Source organism: Rhinichthys klamathensis, unplaced genomic scaffold, assembly GCF_029890125.1.
Source record: "Rhinichthys klamathensis goyatoka isolate OS25496 unplaced genomic scaffold, OSU_Roscu_1.1 h1tg000059l_1, whole genome shotgun sequence".
In the NCBI taxonomy this organism is placed as follows: Eukaryota; Metazoa; Chordata; class Actinopteri; order Cypriniformes; family Leuciscidae; genus Rhinichthys; species Rhinichthys klamathensis.
The window spans coordinates 8,688,816-8,707,997 of record NW_026606604.1 but is presented as its reverse complement, the minus strand read 5'-3'; the positions used below and the strand labels follow the sequence as shown (position 1 = coordinate 8,707,997).

At 37.1% G+C, this 19,182-nt stretch overlaps 1 protein-coding gene across 2 annotated transcripts in view; it reads right to left on the bottom strand.

Moving 5' to 3' along the window:
- Positions 1–19,182, bottom strand: part of pde1ca (phosphodiesterase 1C, calmodulin-dependent a) — an 83,721-nt gene that overhangs the window by 44,437 nt on the left and 20,102 nt on the right. The window contains exons 1-2 of one of the 2 annotated variants that reach the window (XM_056249262.1): positions 10,013–10,278; positions 7,031–7,057 (exon numbers count right to left, since the gene is read on the bottom strand). The exons of the other annotated variant lie outside the window; for it this stretch is intronic. Coding sequence (XP_056105237.1) covers positions 7,031–7,057; positions 10,013–10,143 — 158 coding nt within the window. The 5' untranslated portion in view covers positions 10,144–10,278. Of the gene's footprint in view, positions 1–7,030; positions 7,058–10,012; positions 10,279–19,182 lie in introns of those variants that run through there. 2 annotated transcript variants of the gene reach the window in all.

Sequence of the window (19,182 nt, the reverse complement as noted above, 5' to 3'; positions counted from 1 at the left end):
GCTGACGGAAGGAGATTTATTCACTAATACCACACATGACATTTCACCAGAGCTTTAGCAAGTACAAAGCATTCTGGATTAACATCCCTCTGTATCGCCTGATTATTGACATCACATGATGCATAATTATTTTAATTCGATTTTTACTCTTTCTGTTCAAAATGTGCTTGGTGCCACACTGCAAAAAAATCCTAATCTGAAAATATTTGAATCTATTTTCAGTTAAATTATCTATAAAAAAAAATCTTGAAGCAACACTGCAGAAAATTGTTTGAAAAATCCATTGCAGTAAAACAAAATGCATTTATCTACATTTAAACTGTTGGATTTATAGATACATTTAGTGGAGAATAAAGAGTAAATCCTTCAATGCGAGTCTATGGGATCTTTCTAACAGTTTTTTGTCTGCCTAACAAAAAGTCTAATAACTTTAAAAATGAATATCACACCAATTCTCAATAAGCCACATGATTTGAGATAATTTCAGGTATAATGTTTATGGTTTTATATCCCTACATATTGACACTTTCCTTCAGGAAGCACCAATAATTACAATGTATGCTCTTCTAAGGCACACGAAGGATTACATATAAGATAGAAAAGACTATACTTCATACCTGCATGTGTATTCATAGTCGGCAGCAGCAAAGCCTAACAAATCCACTGTGTTTTGTGTCTCATCAACCGGCAGAAAATATCAGCTTTAAAGCAAATCTCTCCCAACATCAGAGTTAAACACCTCATATCTGAGTGGCATTTCCAACTAAAGGTCTCCGCCAAAGACAAATAATAAAGATGCCGTTTTCCTCTGTGACAGATAGACACATACTCTCGGGGCCTGCAAAAACATTAGTAAAATGGTCAATTCTGAACAGAGTTTGAGGAGTTCCTGACATTGTATTATTTCTTCATTCTGTTTAGTGACACAAAAAGTTACCCACTTCACCTTTAAATGAACTAAATATGAAATAAACGTAATTCTGGAAAGATTATAGTTTAAAGCTGATAGTAAATAACCGTTTTGAACATCAGCCTCATTCTGCTCCCACGACCCCGGCCCTCGTGGAGCCCCGATGTGCACGACAGGTCATCTGTGGCCAAAGTCATCACAGCTGTGCTGATTTTATGCAGCTGAAGAGCTGTGTGAGTTTGGGTCAAAGCCAGATCGGTCTGCTCCAGGAGAAAAGAGTGTTTATCCCCTCAACAGTATTTTTGCTGTGAGAGAGTTGCAGTCGTTTAATCAGTATGCCCTACAGATATCTGCATGGGAATGTAGAGCGAGGTCAGAGGTCACTGTACATCCCTCATGCACAAAACAACGACCAGGAGCAGTGTACTAAAGAGCGTGCAAATGTTGCAGGGAGGCTTCTGGGTTTCAGCTTGCCTGAGGTGCAAACTGCTGATTTTCTTTTGTGCCATTACTTCGAACACATCTATAAATCTTTTTGATAAACACAGCTCAAGTCCCAAGGTCACGACTTCCTTTCACAGTTCTACGGCCTCCAACCAGGCAAGCTATTTTTCTGCAAGTCATCCGAACCAGCCGAAGCAGAAACTTAAACTCAAGGGAATAAAGAAGACCGGCATAACTAAATTATGATAGGTTTTGTAGCACTTTACCTATTGAACTTTACAATACAAAAAAAACTTTTCTTAAAGGCCCTGAAATGCACAGCATTATTCAATGTGTTGACGTATTTTCCACTGAAACAGGGAGACAGGGCGGGGCATATCAAACAGCCAATAGCGTTTAGTTTATATCACAGCTCGGCCAGAGCTGTTGAGCTTGGTAAAGCCACAGTTTCCTCCTAATCTCCTCCATATCACTTTAAAATATAGCATTCTGTGCAGAATTCAAATGGGTCTGGTAGATTTTGAGGTCTGAGATTCTAGAGAGCAATTTGATTGGACAGAAAATCTGATGAAAAGCTTAAGTGCAGAGTGATGTCATCAAAATCATTGATCTATTTTGGTGGAAGTGAGACGGTTTTGAATGCTTATATCTTCTAAATGCTAATTTTGTCATTGTTTTGGAGTACACTATAGCTTATAGATAACAGTAAGGCTGACATTAAAAAAAACTTTCATGGGGACTTTAACAGAGTATCTTTTTACACTGGGTCCAATTAGCTCATCTTGTTGGCAAATAATATTTTAACAAACTCCGCCCACTGTCTAGTTGAGCCAGACAAAATGACAAAAGAGACCAAGCTGGTAGCTGGAAGAGTGGCTTTGAGAGTAAGGACAGTGGATTTCATGGAAAGGTTTTTATTTTAAATCAAGGCACCACAGGTGAACAGGGTAACAACGAATATATCACCATCCTTAATCAGTTGATTAATCACAGTATACACTAAAACAACTGTTTTGTATTACAAATTTTCTGGAATGCCATGTGCAAATGAGCCATTATCAAATAAAATCAGCACTAATTAGCATACATTTCCAGAACAGAAATCTGAACATTGGATAAAGCAACTTTCAACATTTTTATTAGGGTTGGGTTTTTTTACAGAAGGTATTTTTGTCAAGACCAAAATATAAAAATAAAATAAAATTTTCACTATTATACATCAGTGGTAAAGATATATAAACACACCCATAAACCCATTGTGGTATGCATGGAAATCAACACAGATGAATGTTAGTCAGTAACTGTATCCCATTTTATTGTGTGGGAACAGCAGGGAATGAGGGGTCGTCGTTGGTCCGGAAGGGATTGCTCCCTGCTCTGGGAGATAAACCCAGACTCATTTCTGCTCTCCATCTCACTGCCGGCAAATTGAAGGACAGATCAGAGCCAAGCGTACCCACAATCAGCACTTCACTCTTCAACAGAACGGCACATTTAATCCCCGCAAACCCCTTTGGGCGCGGGACTCTTCAGGAGTCTGGAATTATATACTCAGGCCTATGCGGGAAGCACATAAAGAAAGATGGCAAATGACAATAGCATCCATTTTGTCTCCCTGTTTGGTATTCAATTGACAAAACACACCAGTGACGCAGCTCCCGTGGGAGGGCTTTGGTGTTGTAAGGTGAAATCGCTTGTTAAATATGTCAGTTTTTGACTGGAGTAATTATCTTGTTAATTATCAGGTGTGGGGGCTGCGATTCAATGACTGTGAAGCGATCAATTAACAAGCTGAAATCAGTCAGTGGAGGCATGACGAGACAAGACCTCAGGAGCCGAATGCATTTAGCTAGTGCAAGAAACCCACAAGTGCCAAAACACAGCACTGGATCGCTGACTGACTTAATCTTCTGAGATGTTATTGTGTAAAAAGTCTAAACGCTCCTATGCGAAAGAGAATTTTCGTCTGTCAGTGGTTTCTAAATATTTATCTCCGGTTCATTCCAACTTGGCATTGTTAATCGGCTTCACATGTAGTCTATCAGAACGACACGACAAAAGAGCTGAATGCGGACAGACTGTTGGGTTCAAACCACATCAAAGCTAGTTTCCAAGCCACAAAAAAAAAAGTCCCAAAAGAACGTCATGATAACGTGTAAACAAACCCCATCTGCACAATGCTCGGGTGGGTTTGAATGCCCTAGTGTTTATTGCGCCATGTGTGAGAAACAGATTGAAGTGCCGTCGGGCTGCAGGAGCCTGTAATGGCTGTGCTGTCTCTGACTGGGAAGCCAGTCCTAATTAGATCATCAGAAAAGGCCACACTGATGGCCGTTATACACTCCCTCGACTCAGTGGCTCTGATATCAGTTTGGGTCAAGATGCAAACAGTGGACAAAACGCTGGTGGCAGTACAAACCGGCCAAGAGAAACAGTATTTTAGTCAAACGCTCACTGTATTGCTGACTTTGGCTATATAAAAAAATCTATGAAATAAAATGATCTCTACGAAGATTAAAAATCTCTTTTACAAGAGTGTCCTGGCCAGGACAGGCAGCTAATTAAGGAAAACAAAAAAAAAGTTAACAAAAGAAAAATCACAACTCACATCAAAATACAATAAATGCATAAAAACAGTGCCAGGTAAATAAATAAATAAACAATTAAATACATACATTTGCATATTTATGTATATATATGTACATGTATGCATAAATCACAGTTTAAAATTGTGGGGTCAGTAAGATTCTTAACGTTTCTTATGCTCTTATTCATGCACAAAGTACTCATTAATTGGATCAAAATACAACAAAAACAGTAATATTGTGAAATATTATTGCTGATAAATATTATTTTATTATTTATAATAAATATGTATTATTATAATTAATATAGTTAATAAACGCGTATTATTTTAAATATTATTATTATTTAAAATAACTGCTTTCTATTTAAATATATTTTAAAATGTAATTTATTCCTGCATGGCAAAGCTGACTTTTTAGCATCATTCCTCCAGTCTTAAGTGTCCCATAATCCTTCAGAAAGCATTGTAATGGATTTGGTGCTCAAGAAACATTTCTGAATTCTGATTATAATCTAAGTTGAAAACTGTTGTGCAGCCATAAGATTTTATCTTCAAAAACCTACCGGCCCATATCAAAAGCACTGTGCACTGACCAAACACTTAACATCTCTTCAACTACATCTGAGAAGTTCAACACAGCAATGGTGAGCTAAACCTCACCGGCCACCTTTAAAATCTAAAGAACATCCTCCTACTTACAAAGAAATGACTAATGCTAAGAGGTTTATAAGGGAATGACCAGCCGAGTGTCTTTTTCAGGCATATAATACATTAAAACAGTGTGAAATATAACTAATAATAGCCAAATGAATGAGTAATATCATCAGATTGTCTTTTTATAAGAATATCTTTAGTTGTTTATTTTAGAAATGTTGAAGTGCATGCCGAACTAGCTCACAGTCATTTAGTCACGAAGCCTGACTCATTTAGTTCTGAGCCTAAACCACAATGTTAGTGTGTCACAGACCGGCCAACACTACAAAAACCACAAACCCTGTGCAGTGTGACCCAATTGAATTTGACCTAGAATTTAGTTTCTCTTGAAGCTATAAAATACGTTACACATACGACAACACACTTCAGTCAGATCTTTTGCCATCAAAACAATTTCCAACTGGCATTCAATGTCAATAATATTGCCTGAACCCTGTACTAGGGGCTGATTTGACTATATTAAAAATATACATTTATGGGAAATCTATTCCAGTGTGGGAAAGAGATGCATTTGAACATGCAAGGATCCCTCGTGACTTAACAGAGATCATCAGGAGACATAAATCCTGTGAAGGAATAGAGTGATGGTGATAATTACATCAAATTAAACAGCTGCCACGAACAGCCCCACCAGTGCTGTATTTCGCCTGAGAAAACGTCATCTCTTCCCATGCCTCCATTTATATATATACACACACACACACACACGAGAAAATAATTAGGACAATGCTGATTTAAGCTGATTCTTATCAAATGTTCTCACTCAATCTTATGGCCACAAAACTGTTTTGCATAGCCAATATAATGTCTAGTCCACGCTGGAGCTTATTATGGCCAACAGTTGCCAACTTATCTAGAAAAAGATTGTTTGAATGACATATAAAGCGACCAAACAGTTTGTTTTAATAATAATAAAATAAATAAAAATAACTATTTAAAGAAATAATATTACTTTTAATTAAGCAAATATATTTAAATAATAATATATTAAAAATGATCAATAATAGCTTGTCAGTTTCTACCAACATTTGTATAAAAAAGTCAGAAAATGTAACATTTTCTTTGATCTGAATTTTTGTCCATCTAAAAAAGTAAGTGCTGATTATTTTACAGACATGACGAGAAATTCAATTCTGCTCATGATCATCTAGTTGCTAGTAAGTGTCTGTGGTTGTGCTGTTTACGTCTGAAACTGCGCACAAAATAAGTTCATAAACTGGGTTTGGTGAAACAAAAATAATGATCAAGAGAGATAAAAATGTGATCTGATGTCTGAACGCCTTGTGACCTTTCACCTTTAAGGACTCATAAGGCATATATCCCTCAAGCCCTATTCAAACACAAAAACACACACACACACACAAACACATGTACTTCCTTCCACCCCTGCACACACACACACACAAGTATTGACATCTCCATCACTGCCCTTCCAAACCATCAAAGCCTGAAACACAGACATTCTCATGCATGCACACACACACACACACACACACACACACACACACACACACACACACACACACACACACACACACACACACACACACACACACACACACACAGAGAGAGATATAAACATGCAGCTTGTGTGTGTGTGTGTGTGTATATGAGTGAGTGAGTGAGAGAGAGAACACACTGTCTAGATCAAAGTCGTTACTGAGCGGTTAGAGCTCATTTTGTTTAGTCTCTATTGATGTCAAAGGACGTGTGTAGCTTTTTTGCATTGTGCTTGAGTGTTTTCCACACATACACATTGAAATATAAACACACCTACACTGATATATACGAGAGTTATATCCGTACACACAGATAGTACTATGGTAGTACACACAGAAAGTACTATGGTATAGTAAAGGTATCAAATGGTAATGTCATGGTACAGTACTCTGATGAGTAATATGAAATACTATGAGAAATGCTTTGGTATGGTGCCAAAGTACCATAGTATTATCATCTAATACCTTCACTGTACCATCATGGTTCTGCCACAGTCAATTTCTGCTCTCATATGCTAATGCACAACTGCCCTCCATTCACTTGTGGTAATGAAAGAAAACTGATGTTTATTTCTTACTGACAACCAGTAATTAAACCCAATGCCAAAACCCTGTTCTGCTTTTGGTCTCTGTTTTTAGCACAAAACACATGAGAAAACTGTGACCATACTTGCGTACAACAGATGTGGATCTGCTGACCTGAAACAGAATCATACACACCTGGTTTCTGATTACAGCCAATTTCAAGCAGAAAAAAACCCATCAGTTTATACAAGGAGTTTGCAAACAGTTTGATTCGCTCGTTTTCCCAGCTCATGATTCACGTTGAGATGATGAGATCTGTCGTATTCACACCAGTCAGAGTGAACATCTTACCTCTGTGACGTCTTCTTATATTTCCGCCTGAAACAAAAAAGAATTGACATTTCAGTTCGGGTAAACGCAAATTCAATTCAGTACATAAAGCCTTTAGGCTAGTTGTCACATATGGATATTTCTCAGCAACTTTAAGGTTTGGGGTCAAAAGTCCAAATACAGGATAATTTTTTTTTGTTAATTTAATCCATCAAACTAAAAGAACAGTACTTGTTCACCACTATGGCAACAATGTAATAAAAACAATAAAACCACACTTCATAAATGTCAGGTCAAGTTTTCATTTGTATTTTAGATGTTGTAATTTTTTTTAGAATTGATTAATTCCAATATTTTTTTTTGGCCAAAACAATAGTTTAATATTCTTGTGTTACTTTGCTGTTATTTCATTAATTTTTCTCGGTTTCATAATTGTTTCACTGTGTAATTTGTGCTGAAGATCCATTAAACAACATATTTGAAAATAGGTTGTAGATGGCTTTTTTACATTGCACAGCATTTCATATTTCAAAGACATTAGACTATATCTTCCCAAATCAGTGTCAATAAACAGATGGTTCCCATTGTGACACAATTTACTCCATATAATATGATATTGTGTCCAACTTCATAAAAAACAATCAGTAAACTAACTTTTTCCAGGGTAATAATGTGTGAAAAGTTCAATAGCTTATTTTAATGCATGTGTCTATATAAAAAAAATTATTTAAAAAATAATCCCACCCTGACATATTCACTGCAGTGATAAGAATGACCACTAGTCACAGTCTCCCATGTTTAATTTCACATACTGGTAATCAGAGTTAACAATCTATTCAATATATATATATAAATTCTACAACGGTCATGAGTTCAGATAAAAAAATATTCTACATTAACATCAATGCATTCAAATGCTTGTTTCATTAAGGCATCCATGACGTTTCTGTAAAAAAGGAAAACAATGACCCTTTTATGACGGACATCTGAACATTTGGTCATCTTAATCCAGTTACTTCATGAATGCTCGCTCTGTCTTGCACGTAGAGAGGAAATGCCACTTCTTTTAAAGCAGCTTTTGGTAAAATATCTGAACTGCAGCTGCTCTCAAGTCATATGAAGACAGACGCTCTGATTGGTCAACCTAGAGACTGATGACATCACCTTCAGTTCCATTGCTGCCATTCATGTGATCGGTGAAGAGATGAGTGTTCTGAATGGATATGAATGTGCAGCTACCTTTAACCTTTACCCTCAGCTTCCTGTCTTTCATCTTACATTCTTCATTCATCATCATCATCATCATCATCATCGAAACCTCTCTCTTTGCTCTTACCGCGAAGAGCGCCTGCCTTTATTACAGCCTTAAACTTTTATAGGTGTGTGTGTGTCCAATGGTGTCGACATGGGTCTCATTTCCCTTGGAGCCGCCAAGGGCACAATTAAATTCTTAATACGCTCAATAAAACGGGGTTAAAAGGGAAATAAAGCTGGAAACAGAGTGACCTTGCCTTTCTTCGGTTCAATTCCGCACCGAACAACGCCCAGATCTTGACCAGTGTCGTTATTACAATGTTGAATGGCCTTTGTTTCAGGACAGATAACAGCTGTCTGGTTTCCCCATCTGGGTTCAGAGACCCCGGGCTGATAGCAACTCCCCCAATCACGGTGAACGCAGTTGTCATAAATCTAAAACGAATCCTGGAAGATATTTTGCTGTTTATAACCGGGATTAGCATTCAGCGGCTTAATGTGGAATGACACAGTGAGGGATTAGATCAATCCATTCAACGGCAAACAATAAAATCCCCCCGTGATGATAACATACACGGTCATTACGGTCCAAATAAATTCAGAATAAGCTTTTTTTTTTTTTACTGGCAAGAAATGAGACAGCGATAGGAAATAAGTTGCACATGCAAATATTTCATTCTGTGCTTTCATGGCACTTAGTCGTGACACTCTTGTGAGCACGCAGGCATGTTTTTCTGCAACATTAGCACCTGAACTTCACCTCCGGATCACATGACATCAATAAAATAAAACATGCAAAACAAAAAATGCAACTTTGAGATGGTTCTGTATAGTCTATTTAGTTGCCTTTATTTACATGATCTAGATTCAGTGGGAAATTCAAACATTACATTTCCCTTCTGTAATTCCTCCACAAATATGTGAGCTTTGCAATTATTTAGTTTTAATATGCTAGATCCATTTGAAGTCTAGTTTTCAAACAAATGCATTTGAAATGTTGATCAACTTGAAACACTTTTAATGGAAGATGCGAGGCTGGTTTTGTGTCTGGGAACCGAGCCACACATGAAGAGGATGTTTGTGTTGAAAGTGACCCGTTAACCCTGACCTTTTCACAAATATGCCGCCATCACATTAGAACGCCATCTACTGCAAATCACACATTGAAAACATGAAAAGAAGTTAAATTTTTCATAATAATTTGTTCTGTATAATTCATTTACTTAATGCACAAAATATATATATATTTTTTTTTATCTTAGTTTTCATTAAATTATCTATTAGTATCTTTTATTAATTAAAATGATAATATTTAATATTCAAATTATATTATTTTAATCTTTGTAATGTATCATTCTTATTTATTATGACTGTTTACCTCACATTTAAAAAAACATTTATATTAAAATATAAAATATTTTAATTAATGTACTTGCATACTTCATATTACTATAAAATATTACCATTATTATTGTGTAATTTTTTAATAATAAATTATTTTATTCTTCATATTCTTTTACTCTTTGCAATGTATTATATTCTTATTTTATTTTATTAATGTCCTCACAATGACCTCACAATAAACACATTTTATTATTACAATATTATTTATGCACTTTTAGATTTAATATTCCTATAAAATATTCCTATTATCATTGTGCTCTTTTTTTAATGTGTTTTAGTCAAATTCAGATTCATAAACATGTTGCTCACTCATGCAGAGAAATAAAAGTATGAAACTCTACTCACAGTCCTCGCAGTCTGAGCCAGATCTTCTCAATCTGATCTGCCTGTAGGTACTTCAGAGAGTTGTTCTCGAAATCCTCAATCTCTTTGGTGGGGGATTCCATGTCAAAAAAGTCGACCAGGCAAAACGACATGAACAAGTTTGTATCTGGACAGCACGGACGCAGAGGCAGTTTGTAGAGGCAGCAGCAGCAGACGCCGAGTGTGTCACAGAGACAGCTGTAGCACGTCCCTCATCCTCTCTCTCTCTCTCTCTCTCTCTCTCTCTCTCTCTGTGTGTGTGTGTGTGGTTGTGGGCTTGTGTCACCAGTTCTGGTCAGGTGTACCGAGAGGAGCGCGTATGGCAGCACTGCAGGGGGCCGCTCTCTCCCCCTCATGAATATAAGGCAGTAGAGAGGAAGAGGAGGAGGAGGAGAGGAGGAGGAGGAGGAGGAGGGGAGGGGATTAAACAACTGCTGTTGATCTCTGTATCAGAGTCTCAGCTCTATGCAGCCACACACACACAAATGGAGAATAAAACCAATGCAATGGACTGCTGCACAGTCTGGGATGAGTGGAGAGACATAAAGGACAGGAGGGAGAGAGAAAACAGAGAAAAAAGAGATAAGAAGTTGAAAGAGGCGGACTTGGAGGAGAGGATGTCTCTAGAGTATAAATGATGTGTTTGAGACTGAGAGAGAGAGAGGCTCAGACTGGCATAGTATGTAAACAGGAGGGAAAAGGTAGTATTAATAATGCCTTAATTAAAATTCTCAATAAACAATACTTAAATATTTTTATACCATGGTCTGTCTGAATACTCAAATCTGATTGTCTGGAAGGTGTGCAGTAAACCTGTGCAATAAACTCACAGCTTATTGTTAAAGTGCCCCATTATGCTTTTTTGAATATTACCTTTCATGCAATATGTAATATAGCTGTCTGTGAACGGCAAAGTTGTAAAGTAGAAAGTGCACGATAAGTTATTGTCTCCCAAAAGAAAGAATCGACTCAGAACCACCTAAACGACTCGACAGGAATTCCAGTCTCACTTCAGTGATCCTGCTGCATACATAACGCGGTAACACATTTGCATAATCCCCGCCTATGGTCTTCATTGGCTGCCCGTGAACAACGTCTACTTTGACCCGCCCTCAAACACCTAAGCTGGTTTGTGTTGTATACATGTCGAGAAGACGTCGTTTTCTGCTCATTAATGCAGAATGTCTGTTGTTATTACTTTGAGTAATAATGAAGAATTGAGCAAGATTTGTTTTACAAACTTCAATGTTACATCATTCATTCACGTTAGTGCTCGGCTAACATCTCATAATCTACCTCAAACTGAGTAGCGTATCACTGAAATGCGTCCTGCTCAAGCCGTCCTTGCGATGGAGGTTCAGGTTGAAAGACTAGTTCTTTAATGTTTCATCATCGGACTCACGCTTGGATTGGTATGTTAAAATCAACGCAATCGTTACTGTACAATCGCTGAGCTTTAGGAAGACTCCGGAGCTGAAATTCAGTTATGGTAATGAGGCGTTTCGTTTCCGACACGCACTGTAAACGTAAGACCAATCCCAACAGACTCTGGCCAATCAGAGTAGAGCAGGCTCTCGGAAAGGTGGGGTTTAGAGAGAATGAATGAATGAATCCTCGGACGAGTCGTTTCAGAATCACTGAAAAATGTAATGTGATCTGCAATGTATATTATGAAAAAAAGTGTTTTTTGAACTGATGCATGTAAACCTGTTGAAGGAGACCTCCGAAACAAAATTAGGAACCTTTAAAATAGCATTATAGGGGCACGAGAGAGACGCTGAACAGACGCAGATAATTCACTCATGCATCTCTCTCTCTCTCTCTCTCTCTCTCTCTCTCTCTCTCTCTCTCTCTCTCTCTCTCTCTCTCTCTCTCTCTCTCTCTCTCTCTCTCTCTCTCTCTCTCTCTCTCTCTCTCTCTCTCTCTCTCTCTCTCTCTCTCTCTCTCTCTCTCTCTCTACAATGAATTCAAATAAATGCTACAATTCATTCATTCAAAATAAATGTAATCTTACGCATTCTTACGATTTGAATGCTCCTCCACGTGGATTATCCCTTACATATACCTTAAATAAGTGTTGAATTAAAACGCACTATTCATTTTCAGTGGTTATATTGTGTAATCATGTGTTGTAGATTGTAATGCATTACACTCTTTAATGTGAAATCAACATTTACACTATTTTCTTACATAAAACATGTTCCTGATCTTACTGCAAGTAATATAATGGCAAACATTTTCCAAAAACATGTGTCTGTCTCTCAAACACTTTCCGTTTTAGCTCTCAGATATCAACAAGCCTTATTTTACAAGCCTTCTTATTCAACCACCTGGATAATCAAGACTACTTTTTATCATCCAATCCGTTTCCGATGAATAAAATCAAGTCTCGCCCTACGTTTTCATGTCGATTATCCTGCTTCACTTCACAATGTTTCACATTAGTGAAATAAAATAGGCTGCAAAATGCAATTTCATGCTGATTTTAAAGGTACAACCAAGAATACAAGAAAACAATAAAAGTCTTTTCTGGGCCAATTATAATTAAGTATAACTAGATAAAAATATGCACTTTTTACAGTGTATTCATGGCAATGTGAAATTGGAAGCCATTTCATTTCAATATGTAATGTATTTTGGAGTAGACTCAGCCCTTCAGACGGTTTTGTGAATGAAAAACCCCAAATACAGTGAAACTATAGCACATTCTGTATAAAAATATCTGTCAACCATAAGGTAAACAATGAGAAATATAAAAACTCAGCTGTATTAAACAAAGAGAGGCAGCGCTGGCTCATAAATGTCACTGTGTGTAAAACAGCAGATGGTTAGCATAGAGATTGTATCTCTGACTAAATACCAGCTACGGCTTGACGTGAAAATACAAATGATATCTTCATAACAACTGGAAACACAATGGACTGGCACAGCAGAGGGAGGACGCCACAACCCACTCAGTTAAATCAAGACAGCATTAATATCCGACTGAGCTTTAGACTAAAGCACCATTAGATCGAATCGTTTTGATGGTGGTTAACCACACTCCATTAGCATCTGACGCTCAACAGAACATCTGCTCTGTTTGGATTCTTCTTTGATGCATATGTGGATAATTAATTATTATGGTGATTTAAAAAAAAAAGTCTAGAAGGAAGTTATTCTTTGTCGTTTGAGCTGTGGGCAGTTTGAAGTGCGCTTTATTGACCAGAATGACTCGAATCGATGAGGATAAGACTGAACAAGACTTGAAAGTCTGAAGTGAAGGACGTCAGGTGAGAAATAGTAGGTGATGAGAGATATGTGAGAGGGGAAAGGTGTAGGTGGTAGAGATGTTGAGAAGTGTGACCAAGACGATGACCACTGAATTCAGCATGGGATTCTGTGGTAATACTGTTTTTGGTGATCACAGGGAATCAGCTGAAGTAAGATTAGTTCAGAGCAGTGAATAATTCCATTAACACATTGAGTCTTGAGCCAAATACTCCTATATGACACATTACACTGGAACAATATTTGTATGTTTTGGCAATATAGTAAAGCTTTACTGTCATGCAGATAAACATATGATTTTTGTAATGAGAAATGGTGTTCCCAACCCATTTTACTCCCGTAAATGTGTTTAGAGGTGGTACAAAAAAGGGGTGGTGATGGCGCAGTGGATAAGACACATGCCTTTGGTGTGAGAGACCCGGGTTCGAATCCACTGTGAGACACCAATGTGTCCCTGAGCAAGACACTTAACCCCTAGTTGCTCCAGAGGCATGCGACCTCTGACATATATAGCAATTGTAAGTCGCTTTGGATAAAAGCGTCAGCTAAATGAATAAAAATGTAAAAATGTAAAAAAAAAAGTACAAATTATGAAATTTGATGTCACAAAAAGCCCACAGATAATTACCTCTAAAAATAATTCTGACTCACACAAATATAATTCAATTGTAATTACAATATTTGATAATTTCATTTATTTATTTATTGCAAAACTGTGCAGCCCTTTCCTATATCTCTATCCATGATATTGATCCATTATAGAAGGATGAGGGATGGGTGTATGGATTCTATCTATACAGATGCACAAACAATATCAAACTATACAGATAAAATAGTACTGAATTATATGTGTTACACACAAGTGTTACAACTAGACCCTCTGTCTGTTACAATTAACCCCGCAAATGGGGTAAGTTGTAACATTTACACTTCTGTCACTTACAGTGCAACTGTACGAAAATGGTAGGTCCTAGAAAAAAACTTTAAGTGTTCATTTGTAGCGGAGATGTGTATGTTGCTTGTGTAAAAAAAAAAAAAGATTAATCTAACTTAATTTTTTTAATAATTGAGCCAAAACCAAAATGTGTTAGGTTGTGCCTAAGAGAACCTCTCCCCTACACACTATTCTCATCCACTTCCATTGAAGTGCATTACTGCGTTTCATTTTTCTTACTATTTTGTAGTCAACAGAATACCCAAATTTAACCTAGAAGATTAAGAAACACTTTTTGTCTATGTGCACATTAATTAAATACATATATAATCTCTGAAAGAAGCACAACTGGTTTACATTTAAAGAAACTAATTTTCCTACAGCTCATAATTACGGTAATTATCTAAACAGATGCTGTGTGTTAAGACTTGATTTGTTATTTGTAAAGCATGTCAAGAGGGAACTTGAGTACAGGTTAAATGTGACACGTCTGTACGATCCTCTTAGTTCTAGTTTGCATTCATGATGATGCTGACAAAGGAGATTCAACACAGTAATAACGAACGAACGATAGATAGATAGATAGACAGACAGACAGAACTAGCCATACTACAAGATTCTTCCACAGACATCAGTGCACATTCATTAAAAATACTATGCTCAAGTCAAAATACTTCACACTTTCTAAGCCCATGAAAATGAGGAAAAGAACCAGATAATGGCAGATGTAAGCATTAAAAATGAAATCACACTGTGAAACTTGTGCTCAATGTTCTAGATGGAGCAATGAACCAAGCTGTAATGCTGAATTATATTAAAACTCTTCATCATAAAAGCTTAAACTCGCCATGTTCTTTCCTGTGTGGATATCTGGCTCAGCAAAAACTCTCGCAGCACTTTTTATGAGAACGTTTAACTCAAATGAATGTTCTGCCATTAATAAAACATATATTGTCCATCCAAAATGATCAGATAATAATGACTTAAATGTTTATCTGTTCCTCAAAAAAATCCGGTTTAACTTTGGAAACAACTACCGGTAAGTGCAAGTCACATGTGATACTTTCAAGGTTTTTGATGTTTGACAGCTCCTCGTCACTATGAACTGTAGTTGAGCTTCAAAAATTCACAAATAATGGCATACAGTTTTAGAACAACATGAGGGTGAGTAAATATTAACAGAATGTTACTTTTTGAGTGAACTATCCCTTTAAGGTTTAGGAGAGAAACTACACTTCCCTAAAGTATGTGCTGTTAAGGGTGTTTTTAACAGTTGGATGTTGTGAGATGGAGTTTTTTAAATCAGTGTTGGGAAAAACACGCACAAAGCATGACTGCATAGAATTATTCAAATCTGACCTTCCCAAAACAAATTTGCAGGTAGAAAGCAAACAGCAACAGATCCAGACATGAATATTAAACAGACAACGAAAATGAAAACCTCTGAGGGGAGATAAACAGAATGCAGTGTGTGTTCTTCAACAAGCTGGAGTGGGCGAACTACAGGAAAGAAATCAGTGGAGAGATAAGTCTGACCTGTAACCAAACAATCAATGGCATTTATTGCTCAACATGTTAGGAATTCTGTAATTGAAATTTTATCGGTTTCATCATTCCATTCACTCAATTCATTTAGCAAGAACATAATAGTATAACTAAGAATGAAGGGAGAGGGAGGGAGGGAGAGAGAAAAAGAAATGAATATATCTGCATTATTAATTAACATTGCTGGCATATCTAATCATGCAGTCATTGGTCTGCCTGTGTAGATTGATGACCTACCGGAAAATTCCCAGTTCATTAAAAAATAATTGAAATGGTTATGTGACTAAAACCAAGTAGCGAATTTTTGTACTGTATACACCTTGGAATATTCATGACATATATTGCATATTAATTGCAAAAATAAACATGAATTAATATAAAAATATACCCTTTATAATATATATACTATAAATATATATATATACACTCACCGGCCACTTTATTAGGTACCCCATGCTAGTAACGGGTTGGACCCCCTTTTGCCTTCAGAACTGCCTCAATTCTTCGTGGCATAGATTCAACAAGGTGCTGGAAGCATTCCTCAGGGAGTTTGGTCCATATTGACATGATGGCATCACACAGTTGCCGCAGATTTGTCGGCTGCACATCCATGATGCGAATCTCCCGTTCCACCACATCCCAAAGATGCTCTATTGGGTTGAGATCTGGTGACTGTGGAGGCCATTTTAGTACAGTGAACTCATTGTCATGTTCAAGAAACCAATTTGAAATGATTAGAGCTTTGTGACATGGTGGAAGTAGCCATCAGAGGATGGGTACATGGTGGCCATAAAGGGATGGACATGGTCAGAAACAATGCTCAGGTAGGCCGTGGCATTTAAACGATGCCCAATTGGCACTAAGGGGCCTAAAGTGTGCCAGGAAAACATCCCCCACACCATTACACCACCACCACCAGCCTGCACAGTGGTAACAAGGCATGATGGTTCCATGTTCTCATTCTGTTTACGCCAAATTCTGACTCTAACATCTGAATGTCTCAACAGAAATCGAGACTCATCAGACCAGGCAACATTTTTCCAGTCTTCAACTGTTCAATTTTGGTGAGCTCTTGCAAATTGTAGCCTCTTTTTCCTATTTGTAGTGGAGATGAGTGGTACCCGGTGGAGTCTTCTGCTGTTGTAGCCCATCCGCCTCAAGGTTGTGCGTGTTGTGGCTTCACAAATGCTTTGCTGCATACCTCGGTTGTAACGAGTGGTTATTTCAGTCACTGTTGCCCTTCTATCAGCTCGAACCAGTCTGGCCATTCTCCTCTGACCTCTGGCATCAACAAGGCATTTCCGCCCACAGAACTGCCGCTCACTGGATGTTTTTTCTTTTTCGGACCATTCTCTGTAAACCCTAGAGATGGTTGTGCGTGAAAATCCCAGTAGATTAGCAGTTTCTGAAATACTCAGACCAGCCCTTCTGGCACCAACAATCATGCCACGTTCAAAGTCACTCAAATCAACTTTCTTCCCCATACTGATGCTCGGTTTGAACTGCAGGAGATTGTCTTGACCATGTCTACATGCCTAAATGCACTGAGTTGCCGCCATGTGATTGGCTGCTTAGAAATTAAGTGTTAACGAGCAGTTGGACAGGTGTACCTAATAAAGTGGCCGGTGAGTGTATATTAGTGCGGTCAATTGATTAAAAAATAAACTAATTAATTGCACAGTCTATTAAATAGGTATTTCCCCTTAATCTTAGCCATTAATAATAGCCATTCAACATTACAGTATTGAAAGCCATTATTTTTAAATTGTATTTGGCTTTGAAAAATATAAGGACTTTTAATTTAAGTACACTTAAAACAATCTTAAATTATAAACACAAACTATAAATTGTATATGCATAAACTATAAATTAAATATAGATTAACTCTTATTTCATCCTACAAAAGTTAATCAGTGAAGAGCAGTGAGTGATTTCTCTTTGTCTTTTGTTCTTTGATTTACAATGAGACAGACTGGAACAGGTTTATTAGGCTGCTGTCACTTTAAACCCCGAGAAGCGGCTTTCTGTGCGCAAACAGCCGTTTCACATACAGCGCGCCAATTACCGAATTGAGTTCTCTTTTATGTCTTATGGCGCTTGATAGTGTGTTCATATAGCCTACTGTAACGCTAGTTGCCAGAAAAAAAAAAACAGATGCTGCGGTAATTTTGACAGCCCTAGAGTTGACAGAAAATGACCCCCCAAAAAACCCAAATCAGGCATTGAAAACCTGCAGTCATTACGTTCTTAAACTTCTGTGTCATATACACCAATAACAAACTGACTAGTGATATCCACTACCTTAAATTCAAGGGCACCACAAAGCCAAAGGACACAAATACAAAGCTCGACCGGACAAGCTAATTAACATCCAGCCAGTGCATGAATTATTGAGTTTTTAATCCCGTCAGCTCACAGTAGGGTCTGCACCGGGCAGGTCAGGTGACTTATTGTGGGGGGTTGCAAGGGAGACACTCATATTGAGTAACAAGCCCCCTAAACATGACAGCCTCTGCTCTTTGAGATTTGTAGGTCAGAGAAAACAAATACTCTCCAGGGCCTCCTTTGTGGAAGAATGACAGGATAAACAAAGCTTTGAAAAGAAAGGTTGGAGATATCTTTTTCAGGTGATTAATAACCCGACATGCACTGCCCATCAATACGCTGACTTTTAATTGATACCCAATCTGCAAATAGCTGCATTTGAATAGATAATGAAATATGAAATAAAAGTCAGAAAAATGTAACTTTTTGTTTATTGAACCTTTAGACAAAATATAAAAAAAGTTTGATTTGTGTGTTTTGTTGAGTTTCATATTTGATAGATCAGGCTTTTATGTTTCATTTAGTATGATATAGGAGAATATGGAGCTCGTACTCGAGGAGGGAAAAAAGGCCTCAATTTTATTCAGAGGCCAAAACTAAGCAAAAATGTTGACATATATTTACCCCATATGTAATTCTGATAGCTTGTAATGTAAATCAATGAGTTCAGAAAAAGAACAGATTAACAGACAACTTATAAATGCATTTAATGCACATGTATCAGTTGTTATTTATCGCCCAATAATGTCTTAGTAAGATGATATTTAAATGCTTAGTTTTATGATCTTTATTTCATTCTTGATTTTATGAAGCTCTGTAGATTTTATTGTGGAAAACATATAATGCCATGCAATGCAATGATGACTGAAAGATGTACAAATAAACATTCCTCAAAAGCCTGATGTATCATATTTGATACTCACATTTATACATGATTTTTATAATATATGGATTTAAAAAAAAAAATGGATACTCAAAAAATATGGATAATTAAGGAAACCTAGGCTGCTTCAGTCCATTAACTATTCATCTTTAAATATTACAAACAATATAAAAGTTATTCTTATATTTAATTCAT